The sequence below is a fragment of the Cebus imitator genome, unplaced genomic scaffold, assembly GCF_001604975.1.
Source record: "Cebus imitator isolate Cc_AM_T3 unplaced genomic scaffold, Cebus_imitator-1.0 Scaffold35, whole genome shotgun sequence".
Classification (NCBI taxonomy): Eukaryota; Metazoa; Chordata; class Mammalia; order Primates; family Cebidae; genus Cebus; species Cebus imitator.
Window position 1 is genome coordinate 9,428,842 of NW_016107350.1, and position 16,464 is coordinate 9,445,305.

At 40.3% G+C, this 16,464-nt stretch overlaps 1 protein-coding gene across 2 annotated transcripts in view; it reads right to left on the reverse strand.

Moving 5' to 3' along the window:
- Nucleotides 1-2,084: 2,084 nt before the first annotated feature.
- Nucleotides 2,085-16,464, reverse strand: part of OTULIN (OTU deubiquitinase with linear linkage specificity) — a 32,300-nt gene continuing 17,920 nt past the window's right edge. For both annotated transcript variants that reach the window (XM_017524668.2, XM_017524669.2), the window contains exons 4-7: nucleotides 14,004-14,147; nucleotides 7,915-8,040; nucleotides 5,226-5,495; nucleotides 2,085-2,652 (exon numbers count right to left, since the gene is read on the reverse strand). In XM_017524668.2, the coding sequence (XP_017380157.1) occupies nucleotides 2,458-2,652; nucleotides 5,226-5,495; nucleotides 7,915-8,040; nucleotides 14,004-14,147 (735 nt within the window). In that variant the 3' untranslated portion in view covers nucleotides 2,085-2,457. The remainder of the gene's footprint in view (nucleotides 2,653-5,225; nucleotides 5,496-7,914; nucleotides 8,041-14,003; nucleotides 14,148-16,464) is intronic.

Below are 16,464 nucleotides of genomic sequence, written 5' to 3' on the forward strand. Positions count from 1 at the left end.
GATCCCACTAAACCTAAACAAGAGTTTCACAGATTCTGACAAGGGCGTCAGACAGAAAGCAACATAAAAGAAACACATCCTTTTCCCCAGAAATCCAATTGAAGTTCACTAAATTGAGAACATTTTCAAAATGCAAGGATAGGTGACTATTATTAACATGAGTATTATTAAAATTCAATGACATATATGAACTAATGGTCAGATTTAATGTACCTGAAGGGCACAGATCCCTGCTGCTATGTATATATGATATAAATGTTTCCAGTTGTGCCTTAAAAAATATCAGAAATGAATGGTAAGCATTTTCTGCTGTGCAATCCCATATACTACAATGAAAAATCAAAGCCAATAAGAAGTCATTATTACTTTAATTTGGCTTCTAGGTACCTTCTTATTCAAGGCACAGTTGCATTTCACAGTGAAAAACACAAAGCCTCTCCAATGTATTCATATACATTCAGAGCAGAATTTGATTTCAACACTCTAATCAATAAACATTTAGCAAAATGTGATGAATATTACTGATGAGGTAATGGGAGAATGCTAAAGTAACAGTCTGAATAGTTTTGTGCATCCTGAGTTTTCTTAACTAAAGAAACTGAATTACAAAAATCAGTTTCTTTAATTAAAAACAAAATTTACATTTTCAAAAAAGGTTTGCCTCAAAAAGAATTGCTTCTAAACTATATTAAATTGGACCAAATAAAGATTTTAATTATTGGCCGGGCGCGGTGGCTCAAGCCTGTAATCCCAGCACTTTGGGAGGCCGAGGCGGGTGGATCACGAGGTCAAGAGATCGAGACCATCCTGGTCAACATGGTGAAACCCCATCTCTACTAAAAATACAAAAAATTAGCTGGGCATGGTGGCACGTGCCTGTAATCCCAGCTACTCAGGAGGCTGAGGCAGGAGAATTGCCTGAACTCAGTAGGCGGAGGTTGCAGTGAGCCGAGATCGCGCCATTGCACCCCAGCCTGGGTAACAAGAGTGAAACTCTGTCAAAAAAAAAAAAAAAAAAAAAGATTTTAATTATTATAAAACAAAGCTCAGTACTTCAGGGAAACACCACCTCCACAAATGTTGAGCCAATTCAGGGGCTGCCAGTAGAATTCTATTGTCTCTGGTTCATGTGAACACTATCTGCAGTCCACACCCCCTGAGGCCAATTCAGGCCATAAGGCAGACCATGCTCAGCAGAGTTGCCCCTTCACCACCCCAGTCACCACCCTTAGCCTGACTGGGAAGATGATGGTTCATAGACAGGAAGGCTGCCTCCCTCAGGGTTCCCAAAACCAATCAAGGGCATAGGCGGCTCAGCCACACTTTTGCACTCATATTCCTACATGCTTCTGCTTAAATGTACTCGTGGAAAATCTTAGATGGTTTGCTGTCACTCATCCCCTGCCCCAGATGGGTTACACAGATCTGGCAATGGACACACCCTCCAACACAGCATGAAAAGAGCACAGGAAAACCTGGGTCCAGCTCAGCCCTACCTCAAAGTAATTTGGCCTTGGTTTCCTCCTTTGAAAACAAGTGGATAGAAACTGTCTGGCTATAAAATCAGGAATCTATGGAACTGAAGAATAATTAAAGTTTCCAACACTAAAGCACACAGGCAAGTAGTGTCTGTCCACACTGATGGGGCACCACCTGCACCAAGCCCCGGACTCCAGTGCACTGGAGGCATCAGATACCTGTCACAATCACAAGGAGGAAGAAGTTCTAGGTTCCCTCACCACTCCCTCCTATGGCTCCTCCAGTCTTCAAAAATGCCTTGAAATAACCCACTTTTGGACCCAATTCTTAATCTGCTGCAAGACAATCTTCTTAAAATAGCCTTAATTAAGATGTAAGTCTAAACCATTGCTCTTCCCTCCATAAGATGAGATTACCAGAGGTTGTCATGACTATGTCAGTAACAGATCCATCTCAGAATTATGCCACTTAAAGCAGACTGTTAGAGGCCCCCTTAGTGCAGTGGGCAGCACATCCATCTCATGATCTGAAGGTCCTGAGTTAAAGCAGACTGTATAGGGAGAGCTACAGAAAACATTACTACTAGAGAGGGGAAAAATACTGTCTTAAAAAAATTAGAAGCCAGTGTACCATTATAGAGAGTTTTGATTTGAAATATAAAGAACATATTCCTCTCCAAAACTTAGTTTCCTCTGATACAAAAGTATTTGCTTTCTGGAAAAGATATAGTTTGCACTGTCCAACAGGTGTGCTCTGAAGGCCCCCACTGAAATATATTGCATCATAGATGAGGGGAAAGACTTATTAATTTCTCTTATCAAAAGCTAATCATCTTCAGGACATCCTGTCCAACTTGGTTCCCAGGGGCCCAAGGGTTCTCAGAGATTGTTCTTAGAGACCTCTCAGGCCTGCAGCCCAAGCCCAGGAGCCACCTATGCATCTTAGCCACATCACCAGGCTGTCAGGAGCATGCGTCTCTCACAGACTGGTCTCCTCACACACTCTGACAGGGATGTTATAGTGGCGATCGTCCTCAGCAATGAGCGTTACCACTGGCCAGTCCTTGGGTGGGTCGGTAGGGTAGACTGTGATGAACTCCTCCGTGTTGTACTTGGAGAGCCGGTACACCTGGATTGTGTGGCGCACAGCATAGGCAAGAAGGAACATTTCAACCTGGGAAGAAAACAGCAAACGGGTATTCTGAGGAAGATCACACTGAAAGATGTGGCTTAACGCCATGTTCCATCCATTATCCCACAACGCACAGCAAAGGTGAAGCCACAGCCTTTCTTTCCTCCCCCTATGGGCCCAGCCCCAATCCTTTTCTATTTAAAAGAAAAGGGAAGATAACCAAGAATGAATCATATGTCTGTTAAGGGACCTGTACCCAGGATAAAGAACTCTCACAACAATTAACAAAACAAAAAAACAAATAACCAGCTTAAAAATTAAGCAAAAGATCTGAACAGACACCTCTCTCCAAAGAAGATATACAACTGACCAACAAAGCACATGACAAGATGCTCAACACTGTAGGTCATTACAGAAATGCAAATCCAAACTACAACGAAAGACAGTACTTCACACCCACTAGAATGATTATAGCCAAAAAGATGATAATGGGGAGTGACTGCTTTATGAATACAGGATTTTCTTTGGGGATGACATGTTTTAGGACTTCATATAGGAGGTGGTCACTGTCAGTGTACTAAATGTCAATGAGATGTATACTTTAAAATGGTTAATTTTATGTTATGTGAACTTCACCTCAATTTAAAAAAAAAAAAAAAAAAAGAAGTGTTGGTGAAGATATGGTAAACGGGACACTGCTACATTGCTGGTGGGGATGTAAAATAGTGCAGCTGCTTTGCAAACAGTTTGGTAGTTCCTCAAAATGTTAAAGAATTATCATATGACCCAGCAATTCCACTCCTAGGTGTATACCCAAGAGAACTGAAAATATATGTTCACATAAAAAAAATTTTACATGTATGTTCATAGCAGGGTTATTAGGGTTATTCACAGAACTAAAAAGTAGAAACAATCCAAATACCCATCAAACTGATGAACAGATGAGTAAAATGTGATCCATCCATACAATAGGATATTACTTATCAATAAAAAGGAATGAAGTACTAATACATGGCGCAATATGGATAAATCTTAACAAACAGTATGCTAAACCAAATAAGCCATAAACAAAAGACAACATATGTTATTATTCCATTCATATGAAATGTCCAGAATAGGCAACTCCATTGAGACAGAAATTAGATTAGCGGCTGCCTAGGGTTAGAGTAAAGAGAAAGTGATTACTAATGGGTATGGGGTTTCTTTCTGGGGTGACAAAATGGTCTAAAATTAGACTGTAATGATGGTTGCAAAACTTTTTAAAAGAGTAAACTTTATGGTATATGTAATTATATTTCAAAAAAGAAATGGAAAATTTATTAAAAAACAAAAAAGAATGTACTTACCATCACAGTGGACCTTACAGGGTCTCAGAAAAGACTAACTTTAATCTAATATACAAACCATCCCCTATAAGCATTTTTATTGCATGGTACGTGCTATGTTTTGAGACGAAAGCACCACATTATGACTACAGATAATTTTCAAAATAACCATCATCAGCCCTGCCTGACCCAGCAGTGACCATTAGTCTCCACTCCTTCCTACACACCTAGGAATAACAGAAAAGACTTCACACTCCAGGACAGCTCAGAATGGAACCTAACTCAGCTCTCTAATCCTTGCAGTATCTGTCCTGGCACTTGGGCCTTTTTAGAAAAAAGCAGGCACAAGAGTCAATTATGCAAGTAAGAGGGTGGCACTTTGATGAACAGCTTAATGCTACTTTAGTGGTTGGCTATTCCACTAAAAAAAAAAAGCCTCATTAAGACTTTTTAGGGAAATGAACACATCAAAGATAGCTCAGATAGCACGAGGTGTGGTGACTCAACTATATTGGCTTTAGAGACAGTACTGCACTCAGTTTCTGTGTAAAACTCCACATTTAACATATCTGTAACAGATCCAAGAGCAGGCTGGACTCTACTAGCTAAGGTGACTCCATTTCTTTTTAATGCAGCTACAGCTGCCAAGATTCAACAACACCCTTCAAACGGCTCTTCCAAGAACATCGTTTATTTGTAGCCTCCCAGAGCCAAGAGTACTAATCCCATCCACCACTCTGAAGAATAAGGCCCAGGTCGAGATAACGGTGGTGACTAAAAAGTACATTCCACAATTCTTTGGTACTCCTCACTCGAAACAGTGGAGCCAAATTTCCCTCCTCTTGAGAGTGGAATGCATTAAGTAACATGTTTCTAAAAAGTAGAATACAGTGTAGCAGTGTGTGGCTTCCTGGAATAGGGCAAAAAAGGCATTGTGGCTTCTTTCTTGCTCTCTGCTTAGATCACCCTGAGAAGCCAGCTGCCATGCTGTAAGGACACTCAAGCAGCCCCCTGGAGGCCTATGTGTGAGGAACTGAACCCTCCTACTAAGTACCAGTAAGGAACTGAAGCGTCCTGCCCACAGCCACATGAATAAACAACACTGGAAGAAGATCCTCCAGCCCCAGTCAAGCCTTCAGATGACTGCAGCACCAAACATACAACTGCAACCTCATGAGATCCTGAGCCAGAACCATCCCTGAATTTCTGACCTATAAAAACTGTGACATCAAGTTTGATCAGTAAAGCTGCTATATTTTGGGGTAGTACATGCTCAAAAGCACAACTCACCTGTTCAAGACCACCAGTGTGTCCCACCTGGTTTAGGTGGTTCCTCAGCAGCTGTCCTGGGTCATTCGATGTGTCCCGAGCAAACAGAAGCACAGAGAAAAATGGTACTTCCTTTCCTTTCTCTTTATCATTATATAGTTCAATGGCTCTGTTTAGCATTAGAAATTTTACAGCTTCATAGAGGCTATATTCCTCCTCTTCATTTGTGAATAGTTCATCACAAGCTATTTGTCTTGCTTCAGCAGTTCTCATTTCAGCCAAGCCTGCCCACTACAATAAGAAAGTTATGTAATAATTACAATTTTTTGTTCTAAAAATCCCTGGTATAGTATCATACTATAAATTGAGAACAAAATTATTTTAAAAGGCAACCATGGTCATTTACCAATGCTTACAACATTCAGGTTTCCAGATTTAAAACGGTACACTTTATACCACACAAACTCCTTATTCAGCTTTTCCTCCCATTAATTTGAAAGAAAAATACAATGCAGGAAGAAGCACTGAGGCCATGGAAATTTTGACTCCCTTAACTTCGCAGGCAATGAGACTGAACCAGCCTTCAGAGATACTTAAGGAAGAGCTAACATACATGTGTGAGGCCTGTGTGTAAAGCTGTGAAGGGCAGCTATAATTACAAGGGGCTTACAGGAGAATTAACACCAGAAACACAAAGCCAACCCTCCAAAATGGAAGAGAGGTAAGGAAGAGTATATGGGCTCCTGAATATTAATTTACTAAGCTTATCCCTCTAACTTCGAAAATACATATGAACTTCAAATGAATAAATCCATTCAGGAAACTCTTACTGACTCCTGATTAAGAATAAAGTAATGTGTTAGGTATTCAGTGAATATAGGCAAACTCTTTAAAAAAGAAAACCTATAAATATATGTGCTTTTAAGTTACAGTGAATGAGAATAAGATGCCAACATAAATGCCATTCCCTATGAATAAACAATAACCAGTGCCCCCTCAAATGCCATTATGGATTTTAAATCCAAGAGTGAATTTTAATGGTAATGACTGCATAGAATTCTCTGTAATATTTGGGCTGAAAGCTGGAACACATTTGTCTTTATCTCATATTTTCCAGACTAGACCAAGCTGGCAGTCACAAACATGGCTCTAGAGTCAGTCAGGATAGAATCAGGGCTTCACCACAGAGCAGCTGGTGGCTTTTGCAAGGCATTTAACTGAGCTCCTGGCCTTAGTTTCCTCATCTAAAAAACAGGGATGCACAGCAACACCACCTTCATAGTTGTGAGAATTAAACAACACGTGAAATTTTAGTGTGGAGCCTAGCACAGAAGTGTTAGTAATGCTGGCTCAGATTATTAATGGGTAATTTTAATCTTAGTATAAATTGGCATCACTCAAGCGTTCCCAAATACGAGGGTCTAATTATAGTAGAAACACCTAATAAAGAAGAAATAGCAATTTCACAAGACCTTAAAAAAAATGAAAACAAAATGTGACCTGTGGTTGCGCTGAAGAACCCTCTCATCTCATTTACTCCCACAGGGCTATAGCCCTGGCCTCAACCTTCCACTAACCCAAGGACTGGGGAACACAAAATTCTGCATTCTAGTCCAACAGGTAACAAGAATGGAATTCCCCTCTTCCCTTCTCCTGCTCCCATTTCTTTATAGTAAAAGAAAGATAAAACTACTGGACTTCCTTTGACAGTTTATTTTCAGTAAATATTTCTTATCTTTGTAATCAAAAACTAGGTTCCAAGAAGTCAGGGCCCTCAGTTCACTAATTCAGTAAAGCACTGAATGAACACCCTGTGCCAGGCCTGCTGCTAAGCACAGGGTGTCAAGGAATGCACAGGACAGTCTCTCATGGAGCTAAAAGTCCAATGGGAGCAGCAGACCATATGTGAGTAAAGAAATCACTGCCTGAAGTACCTGAAGTGCATGCCAGGAAGGACCTTGAAAGTCCATGTTTGACCCCCTCTCTACCTGATTGCTCTCCACTGACAGCCTGATGTAAGTGACAGGCTCTCAACTCAGGGTTCTTGGTGAGAAGGGCTCCAAGCTGCTCAATGCAAGCAAGCTAGGGGTCATGTAAGCCAGTATGCAGGCAGGACACCCCACCCAGAGGTGACAGTGGAAAGCCACAGAAAGGTAGAATTTTAAACACCGAATCAATAGGAATCAGCAGACCAAGTTCTCCCTACAATTCTGTTTCAGAAAGAAATCTCAGGACAGTTTTCTAAAGACAAGTTACTAAATCTACTAACTGGTAAATCATTGAGGAAGAAAATAAGTCTGATAAATATGGGTAGAATCTTAAAACATGAGCATAATAGGAAAGAATTCAATAAATGTGAATTACTATGACCGATATTAGTATGGGAAATAGGAACCAAACTATATTCTTGAAACGTAAATATGACTTGGAACAGAGACTATATTTGTTAAGATTTCCTTTTAAGAAAGTTAAAAACTTCATTATTTGATACCCTAGCATCTGGCATCTCCTCTAAGAATATATAAGGTTGGTACTTCCCATTTTACCAAAGCCCTCGTGGGAAGAGTTTGAGTTCATTTAAAACCATTTTGCCTAAAAAATCAGCCAAGAGCATTTGAAAATCCACTGAGTGAAGACCAAAATTGGTCTTCTGAGGCAAGCAGGAATGACAGCTTCACTCTAATCAGACAGGACACTACAGGTTCCAAACCTTCTTCCTCAGCAGAGTAAGGGACTCTTGAATTTTATCAACCAGGTCCTCGTTCTTCCCATCAAATTTCAGTCCAAGTTTCCATTGCCTGATCCAGTTGTATTTGCTTATAAGTTTTTCTGGTAACTAGAACACCAAGAAACAAAGAGATAAAGAGGTATTAACATTCCAAGAAATCCACCACATGCTCTAAGCTGTAAGAAACCACAAAGTCTATGAAACCTACCTTTGTTTCCAGAATTAATCCTGCAAATCTGTCATGTGGGTTTAGGATGGAGGACCTAAATCTACAAGTCAGGAACTTAGAAAGTACCACCCTGAGGAGGGCTGCTGGAGTGAAATGATGCTTTTGGTTGAGATGCCAAAACACAGTCTGTCTTGCAGGACTCCAACCACGGCCAGGACATTCCACAGCAGTTGTACAGATAAGCTAAGGCCATGCCCACAGCACGTCCTCACACCAACCACCTTCAGGCTCAGGGCTCACTGCAGCCTCTCAACCACCACCTACACATGGCTCAGGACAGTGCTTCTGAGCATGTGAGAAGGTCCAGGGTGAAATCAAACCTGCTCCTTACCCAGTAAGAAAAATAAAATCTAGTTTCTGGTACTTCAAAAAATCTACCAAAAAAGAGGTAGAAAAAGACCTTTTTGTTAAATAATGTTAACACGTGTACTCAAAGTTCTAACATTCAGAGAAATTATGTCTAGTTTAACTGTCTAATTGATATATTGAGATAAAACACAACTGAAAATCAGAGGCAGGAGGTTAAGGGAGCTGTGATCACTTAGTTCAGGAAAGAAATGACAGCTGAACTCCTACAATGTTGGTTTCCCTTTTTTTATTCCTGGAGTATTTGTTATTTTGTTTCCTCCTAGTTATCAGCAGAATCTGCATTTGAAAGGCAGGCTGAGACCCAATCTGACTGATGACAGCACAGGAAGTGAGACTCTTCCAACAGTCCTGGTGTGTCAGGAGAAAAATCATAGAATTGGTCTGGGCATAGGTGTATCACTTCGCTGCTATAAAATTTACAAAGGAAAAAAAATTCACCTCTAAGCCAACAGATCATTAAAGAATAATTAAATCCTACAATTCCTATGAGGAAACTGACCTTGTTTAGCAGTTTTTAATACAGTTTTGCCAGTCCAGGCAACATAGCAAGACCCCCTATCTATAAAAAAAATTTTTTTTAATTCCCTGGGCACAGTGGCATGTGCCTGTATTCCCAGCTACTCAGGAGGCTGGAGCTGGAAGATCACTTAAGCCCAGGAGTTTGAGGTTACAGTTAGTTATGACTGCACCATTGTACTTTAGCCTGAGCAACAGAGCAAGACTCCATTTCTTAAAAAAATAATTTAAAAAAATACTTTATATAGCAAGAAAGAAATGAATAAAAATAAATACATAAAATAAAATAAATACAGTTTTAAATGAGGCTGTAACTTCCGTTCTACTGAATGTAAGACTAAAAGACCCTTTCATGAATAGTAGTTCTGGTTGTACCTTCTCAACCTATAGCAATCATGTGAAACTAAGGTGGTTTCTACAAAACATAGAACCACAAATGGAATGTAAATTACTTTTCACTGTGACCACAGTGATGGCAAATTATATCACTCACTAAGGTGGGGGGGAGGACTTCTCCTCTTCATCTTATTAGAATAACAAATGGCCACCCATCTAAGAGCTGCACAAGCCCACTCCGTGCCCACACTGCCCTGCCCACACTGCCCTGCATTTCAGCAACATGTGGCAGCTGCGGCAAAACCCTCAATTTGGTCTCTCAGATTTATCACAAGAACCTCACATGCCCTCAAGTGGCAACAAGCTAAAATTACAACTGGGCACAAAGAACTACAAATGAGCAGAAAACACTAGCTACACAGATGTGAGGTGGGAAAGGAAGTGAAGGGAAGCCCAGAAGACTAGCTGAGTATCTGGAGACAGTATACAGTTACCTAAAAAGTAGGTGCAGTACTCAACTGAATTACTCAGGAGACCCTGAAGACCTCACTACACAGAGAGAAACAATTGTTTCTTATTCCTTTCACACATTGGTCAAACAATTCAGGGTTGTATGCTTCCAGGAAATGCAGAAATCCTTAAGACAATTTTTAAAAACCAAGCATGAAAAAAAGAAGCCATCAGAAAGGAATGAAGTCAAATTTATTCAGAGGAAAAAAGTGAATACAACTTTAAATGCTTTCAAAGGTCACAGCACATGGAATACATGTGAATAGCCTTCATTTTCCACTAAGCGAAAACTGGACTTCCATTAGAATAAAGAAAAGTTAAGCAAGAAACCAGATTTAAATAAGAAATAGTGATTGGAAATATTCAAGAATAAAGTAGGTAATTAGCTTAGGTGTCATTTCGTTTGTGACTGAACTATAAGACGGCCTGTTTTCTCTAGTAAATGCCTGTAATTCTTGATACCACAACAGACAGCAAATAACAAAAATGTGTCATCCCCAAAACTAACTCACAAAAAAATCTGATATATAGTCTATCCCACTCTAAGCAAACACTGTCACAGTCTAACCAGTTGAGAGACATTATAAAATGTAGCAAACTTGGAAACCAAAGGACTCCTGCTCTAAAGGACGCCCCCTCTCAGGAACCAAAGTGTTGTCCCACATTTTTTAGCCAGGCTAAGCCATCTCCATAGTTGGAGTGAGGGTCAGATGATCTGGCTGCGGCCAAACACAGAGACTGGGATCTGGACAGAAATAGGAACAACAAACGGGAAGCCCAGGCAGGATGACAGGAGGTGAGGGGCAGCCAAACTGTCAGAGCGGCAATAAGGACAAAGCTCCGCCTCACAGGCAGGGAACAGAGCAAGGCCAGCAAAGCTAGGCACCAGCAGAAAGGAAGCCCGGGTCCCCTTCACTGAGCACAGATTAAGGGAAGAGTCACTCACTCCAGCTTTTCCAGTTACCTTTAATACCCTAAAACGAAATGATGTTCTAAAAGACAGAGAAGACAGCAAAATGCCACAGAGAACACCTCTCAATCTGCAAAAAGAAGCAGATAAAGCTAGCTAAAGTTTCCACCCTGATTTCCTTCAGTCACACTGCAAGAAACACTCACTTGCTCAACAAAGCCCTTGTCACAGTGGACCTTCCAAGGGAAGGGTGGGGCATGAGGGGCAAAGTGAGAACAGGAACGGAAAGGCATCCACAGGAGGACCTGCAGGACACCTGAGAGATTTGCACAACCAGACTAAGCTCATGGGTTCCTTTCTTCCTTCCTTCACTGGCCCCTCAGACACAAAAGCATGTACTGAATTTGAATTTGTCATCCAATCATGTCTCAGACATGATACCACAAAATGAACTGGGTGAAGGAAGTTTTCAAACTATGTTAAATTGCTAAGGGCTGGAACAGCAAAACAAGGACAAGTCCTCTAGCTGCATGAGAGCAAGGAAAGAACAAAGTAATTCTTCAGTTGACATTTAGACCCAAAGTTTAATAAACATAAATACCAAACCTACACGCAGGTACACTGTGTTTTCTCTCTTTGACAGAGGCCTCCTGGCATTCAATAAAAATTAGATAACAAAAACCAAACCACAGGGACCAAGTAATTAAATTATGCTCCCAGAAAAATGTAATAGCTGATACACATAGAAAAGAAACTGAAAATAACACTTAAGAATTTTTAAACTATTTTCACAGTACTCAAATTAAGTCGGAAAAACCACCTTAAAACCCTATCACTCACCCATGCAACATACTCTAACAGTGATAAGAGTTTGAATGCAATCTGCCCAGGCTATTTTTAATATGGCAGATGTTATTCAAATACATCTTGCTAGCAAAAAAAAAAAAAAAAAAAGGGCGGGGGGGACACTGTACTTTACTTTTTCTAAGCAATTTTATATGTTTAATTAATTAATTAGGACACTGTTTACACCAGATTCTCAGAAAGTATAAAAATGCAAGTTTAGTATCAAGTAAGTCCATAAATCTAAACAGTTCCTTAAAGGCAAAGCCTCAAAAGGAAAACTTTGCTAAAATTGAGGAGGATATTATGTCACAATCTAGAAATATAGATTTCTAGATTACAGTTGTCAGGCACAGCCAGCCTCCTGAGTACCTAAGGCTACAGGCACACACCACCACAATCTAGAAATTGCAACATATTTAGCTACAGTTGTCACGCACAGAAGTTAAAACAAAGCAAAGCAAAACAGTGAAATCATTGTTTGCTTCTCTAGCTGGGTCTTATATCCAATCATAAGAATGCTTTTGCCAACTGACAAACAACTCTGAAGTATTTTACTAATAAATGTCATCATTTACGAAAGAAAAAACAGCCTAGTATATTCATTTCTCTTGCCTCTATATGAAAGAAATAAGCTAATACTGAAAAATCTGTTTAAGATGGTATACATCTTTGCTTGGAAGAAAACATCTTTCCCAGATGTTGGTTTTGTTTTTTTTAATCGACTCCTCAACATTAAGGGATCTCCTTATGGTCTCCAGGCTGGCCTTGAACTCCTGACTCAAGTGATCCTCCCATCCCAGCCTCCTGAGTAGCTAATACTACAGGTACCACCACACTTGGCTCCAGATGTCATTTTAACAGTTGATATAGGTGTGCCAATTTTATACTGGTTTATTAAATAATCGTGGAACAGATGGGCAGTATCCTCCAACCATCAGTCCTGGTTTTGCCCTTTGGAACATGTGATCTCTCATCTACCTAAAAGACCTCTAGCTTAGCCAATAATAAGTTCTTCTAAAAGTCTTCTTTATTCTAGGAAAATACCCCTGCTCCTTCAACTGCTCCCAGAATGCAATGAACCATCCTGGCCACATTTCCATCTGTGGAGGATACAGGCACCAAGCTGGAGACGGGCTCTGACCAGCCCAGTTCAAGGTGGGGCTGTCACTCAATGTGGGGCTGTCATTGCCTAATTCTTAGAATCATTCCTTTTTGCTTAATATCAAAAAAATGAAAATAATAAAAATAAAATTTAGCTACAGCTTTGTGATCATTGCTGGCCATCACACTTCATGCAGGATCACAGTGGGCTTGCAATCAATTAAAATCCTAACATCTTTTCCTTCTTTTCATAAATTGCTATAAGGCCAATCTCCCACAGCTAGCACTTCCAGGTTTTGGATTTTTTTAATTTAAGCATAAGACTTTCAATTTTCTTCCAGTTAATGTCATACTGTCATTTCTTTTTAATTTAAAAAATATTTTGTTGGTTAAAAAAAAAAAGCTAATGAACATCTGGGCCTTCAGCAAGTTGTAATCTTTTTGCTGGTGGAGGGTCTTGCTTTGATGTTAATGGCTGCTGACTGACCAGGGTTAGTGACTGTTGAACGTTGGGTGGCTGTGGTCATTTCTTTCTTTTTTTTAATTCCACTTTTATTTTAGATGCAGAAGGTACATTTGCAGGTTTGTTACATGGGTATATTGCTATCTCTAACCAATCATTTCTGACCATAACCCTGAGACTATCACCCACCCAACTATGTGACTTTATGCATGTCAGGACATGCAGACACATGACTTTCCAGGGCATGTCTGCCACGTGGTACACTTAAAACACTAAAGAGGGCCGGGCCTGGGACAGGCTGATTCTCAGCTTCTCAGGAAGCCCCACTCCATGGGACAGCAATCATCTCTCTTCTAGTGTTGCTATTCAGCCACCTATTAAGCCAATTCTCACACTTTGCCAAAGGTAGTAATTTACTGAATTATAGATAAAAACTAAAGAAATGTGTATTGTAAATCCCTAGCAGGTTCTCAAATAGTAAAATATGCAGCCAACTTAATATAAACACCAAAATTGAAATCTAACTGTTCCTAAGTGCTTTTTATAAACATCTGCACTCTAATTCAACTAAACTGTTCACATAAATTTTATCATTTTTCTCTTCTGGGAAACATCAGTTATTTTTGGTCATTTTACTATGTGAAATGATCCCAGCCACATAAAACTGAATAAACCCACATGCTAACGTGATACTGCAGACGATACTAGCAAGTAGCACGGACAGAAAGGGAAAGTTTTCTCACAAAAATTGTTTGAAACATTTTGGACTCAAACCTGCAGCAGCAGCGTACCAGCGTGAGCTCTGGGTCCTGCAGCCAGGGTGGCAGCCCAGCAGCCTGGCTCATGGCCTGGAACAGCGTGGCCCTCAGTGCACAGTAATTATCACCACGGACTCTCCGTATGGAGGTGAACTTCTGAGAAACCTCCTCATAGCCCTGGGAAAAGGCATGAAAGAATTCAAAATGGTCATTACTGACTTGAGATAGCAGAGCAAGATTCATTCCTGTAGAAAACACTTGGCCTGGGATCACTGGGAAGATGCCCAATGTTGGAGCTTTATGTCCCTTTCTAGGAATTGTTGTAACACTTACTCACTGGCAACCAACATTTTGAAGGGTTTATCTGTGTTTTAAGTGACCCTAAACTCTTTAACAAAACGGCAAGAAAAAACAGAGACAAACTAAGTTTATATCTTCATATTAAGAAAATATAGAAAAACCTCAAGTTTCTAAAAAACAAAGGGAGGCAGTGTGAGGGGTGGGGGTGCTGTGTTCATGTGCATGTATATACAAAAGTCTATATGCCAGGAGATGGCTGAAAAACAATTCTGTTAGGCTTTTCTCTTTTCTCTTTATCTTTTTTTTTTTTTTTTTTTTTGAGATGGAGTTTCGCTCTTGTTGCCCCAGGCTGGAGTGCACTGGCACAATCTTGGTTCACTGCAACCTCCCAAGTTCAAGCAATTTTCCTGCCTCAGTCTCCTAAGTAGCTAGGATTACAGGCACACAGCACCATGCCCAGCGAATTTTTTGTATTTTTAGTAGAGACGGGATTTCATCATGTTGGCCAGGCTGATCTCGAGCTCCTGACCTCAGGTGATCCACCTGCCTCGGCCTCCCAAAGTGCAGGGATTACAGGCATGAGCCACCACGCCCGGCCTTTTTTTCTTTTTTTAAGCAAAATGAAGTGTCACTCTTGCTCAGTCTGGAAGTGAAACAAGGAAATGAAAATGTTCAGTGACATGCTTGGGCACTCAAAAATAGCAATCCAAATGGAATATTCTGAAATGTACCCTGAAAAGACACCATAAAATCCTAGTGACTCTGGTCCCTCAGCATGCATGGTGCCTGGCTTCTCCAGCTAGACACATGCACAGTCCTTGGGACTGACTTAAATGCCTGTCACCTCCCTGGCCCAGAGTCCAGTCAGCCCCTTAACTCATCCCACTCTTCTTTGACAGTCACTCAAGACCCACTTCCTACCCTGCACTCACACAAAGAAAGAAGTAGTATCCGCATCAAGGAGTGGGCACAATGAAGATCACCTCTGTCCTGGGTGTCCAGGTACTAGAACCTCATCATTAGCTGTTTTCAAGGTTCAGGTCATAGGATAATGTTTTAAGTGAATATAAAAGTACTTTTTTTCCCCAATAATAACATTTTGAGAGTTGCATTTTTATTCAGTGGTCCAACCACTGTAACACATAAGGTTCCATCAGGCAGAATCACACCTACTAATAATCATGCACTTCTTGCCTACGGTAAACCTCAATTACCCCAGAATACTTATGATGGCAAATTCAACTGCAATTGTACCTTTCCAAATGCATAAATTACTCATGCTATTTCAGAATAAAATTAAATCTGGCTTTGTATAAACTTACTTCCTAAAGAATATTCAAAACAAAAAAAGACAATTACACAAATAAGGACTAAAATAGAACGGAGGTGAAAGCTGTTTTCAGGCATCTGAGATGATCTAATTACTGCCATGAGTCCTGATGATATAGGGCTAGACGCTGGAAAATCTGCAAGTGACCAATAGCATAGTCAGCAAAAATATAAATGTTCTTAACCTCTGGCAGGAGCTAAGAGTCCCAGGTGTTTCATAATTGAGTTCTCTAACAAGTGCCTAAAAACACAAAGCATCTACATATCGGATTTGCAGAGAGCTATCATCTTCTCTCAGAGCTTTATAAGTGGCAGCTAGATTTTTACTAAGGTCAGCCCATGGGCAGTTGAGTTACATGCTGAAAGATGAGCAACATTTTCTATAAAAACGAGCTCTAAGGAAAAGACTAAATATTCAAAAATTTAAAATCCTAACCAAAAAAACTTAAAGATATTTCTATTAAATATGATGGTCAGTATCTCTAATGTAAAAGTGCATTCAAATTCATAATGTAAATAATCTCAAGAGAAAAATGAGCAAAAGATAAACCCAGAGGTTTCAGGAGGTCATGGAAGTCTTGGGTTAAATCTGCTATTTGACTGTTTTTGAGCTATTCACATGGTTCATCCTACCGATAATACTGGACTTGGTATGTATCTGAGGGTAGAGCCCACAGGGTCTACTGCTTGATCAGCTGTGTAGTATATGTTGGCCAGGTGACTGAGCTGAGTAATGAACCGGCCCAAAGAGCCACAGCAGGACCACATCATACGAGTCCCCAATGTCATCTCACAGCCTTGGGGACTATCTTCAAGACACCAACCTATGCAATGAGGTTGGGAGGGGGCGGCTCCTGGGACACCT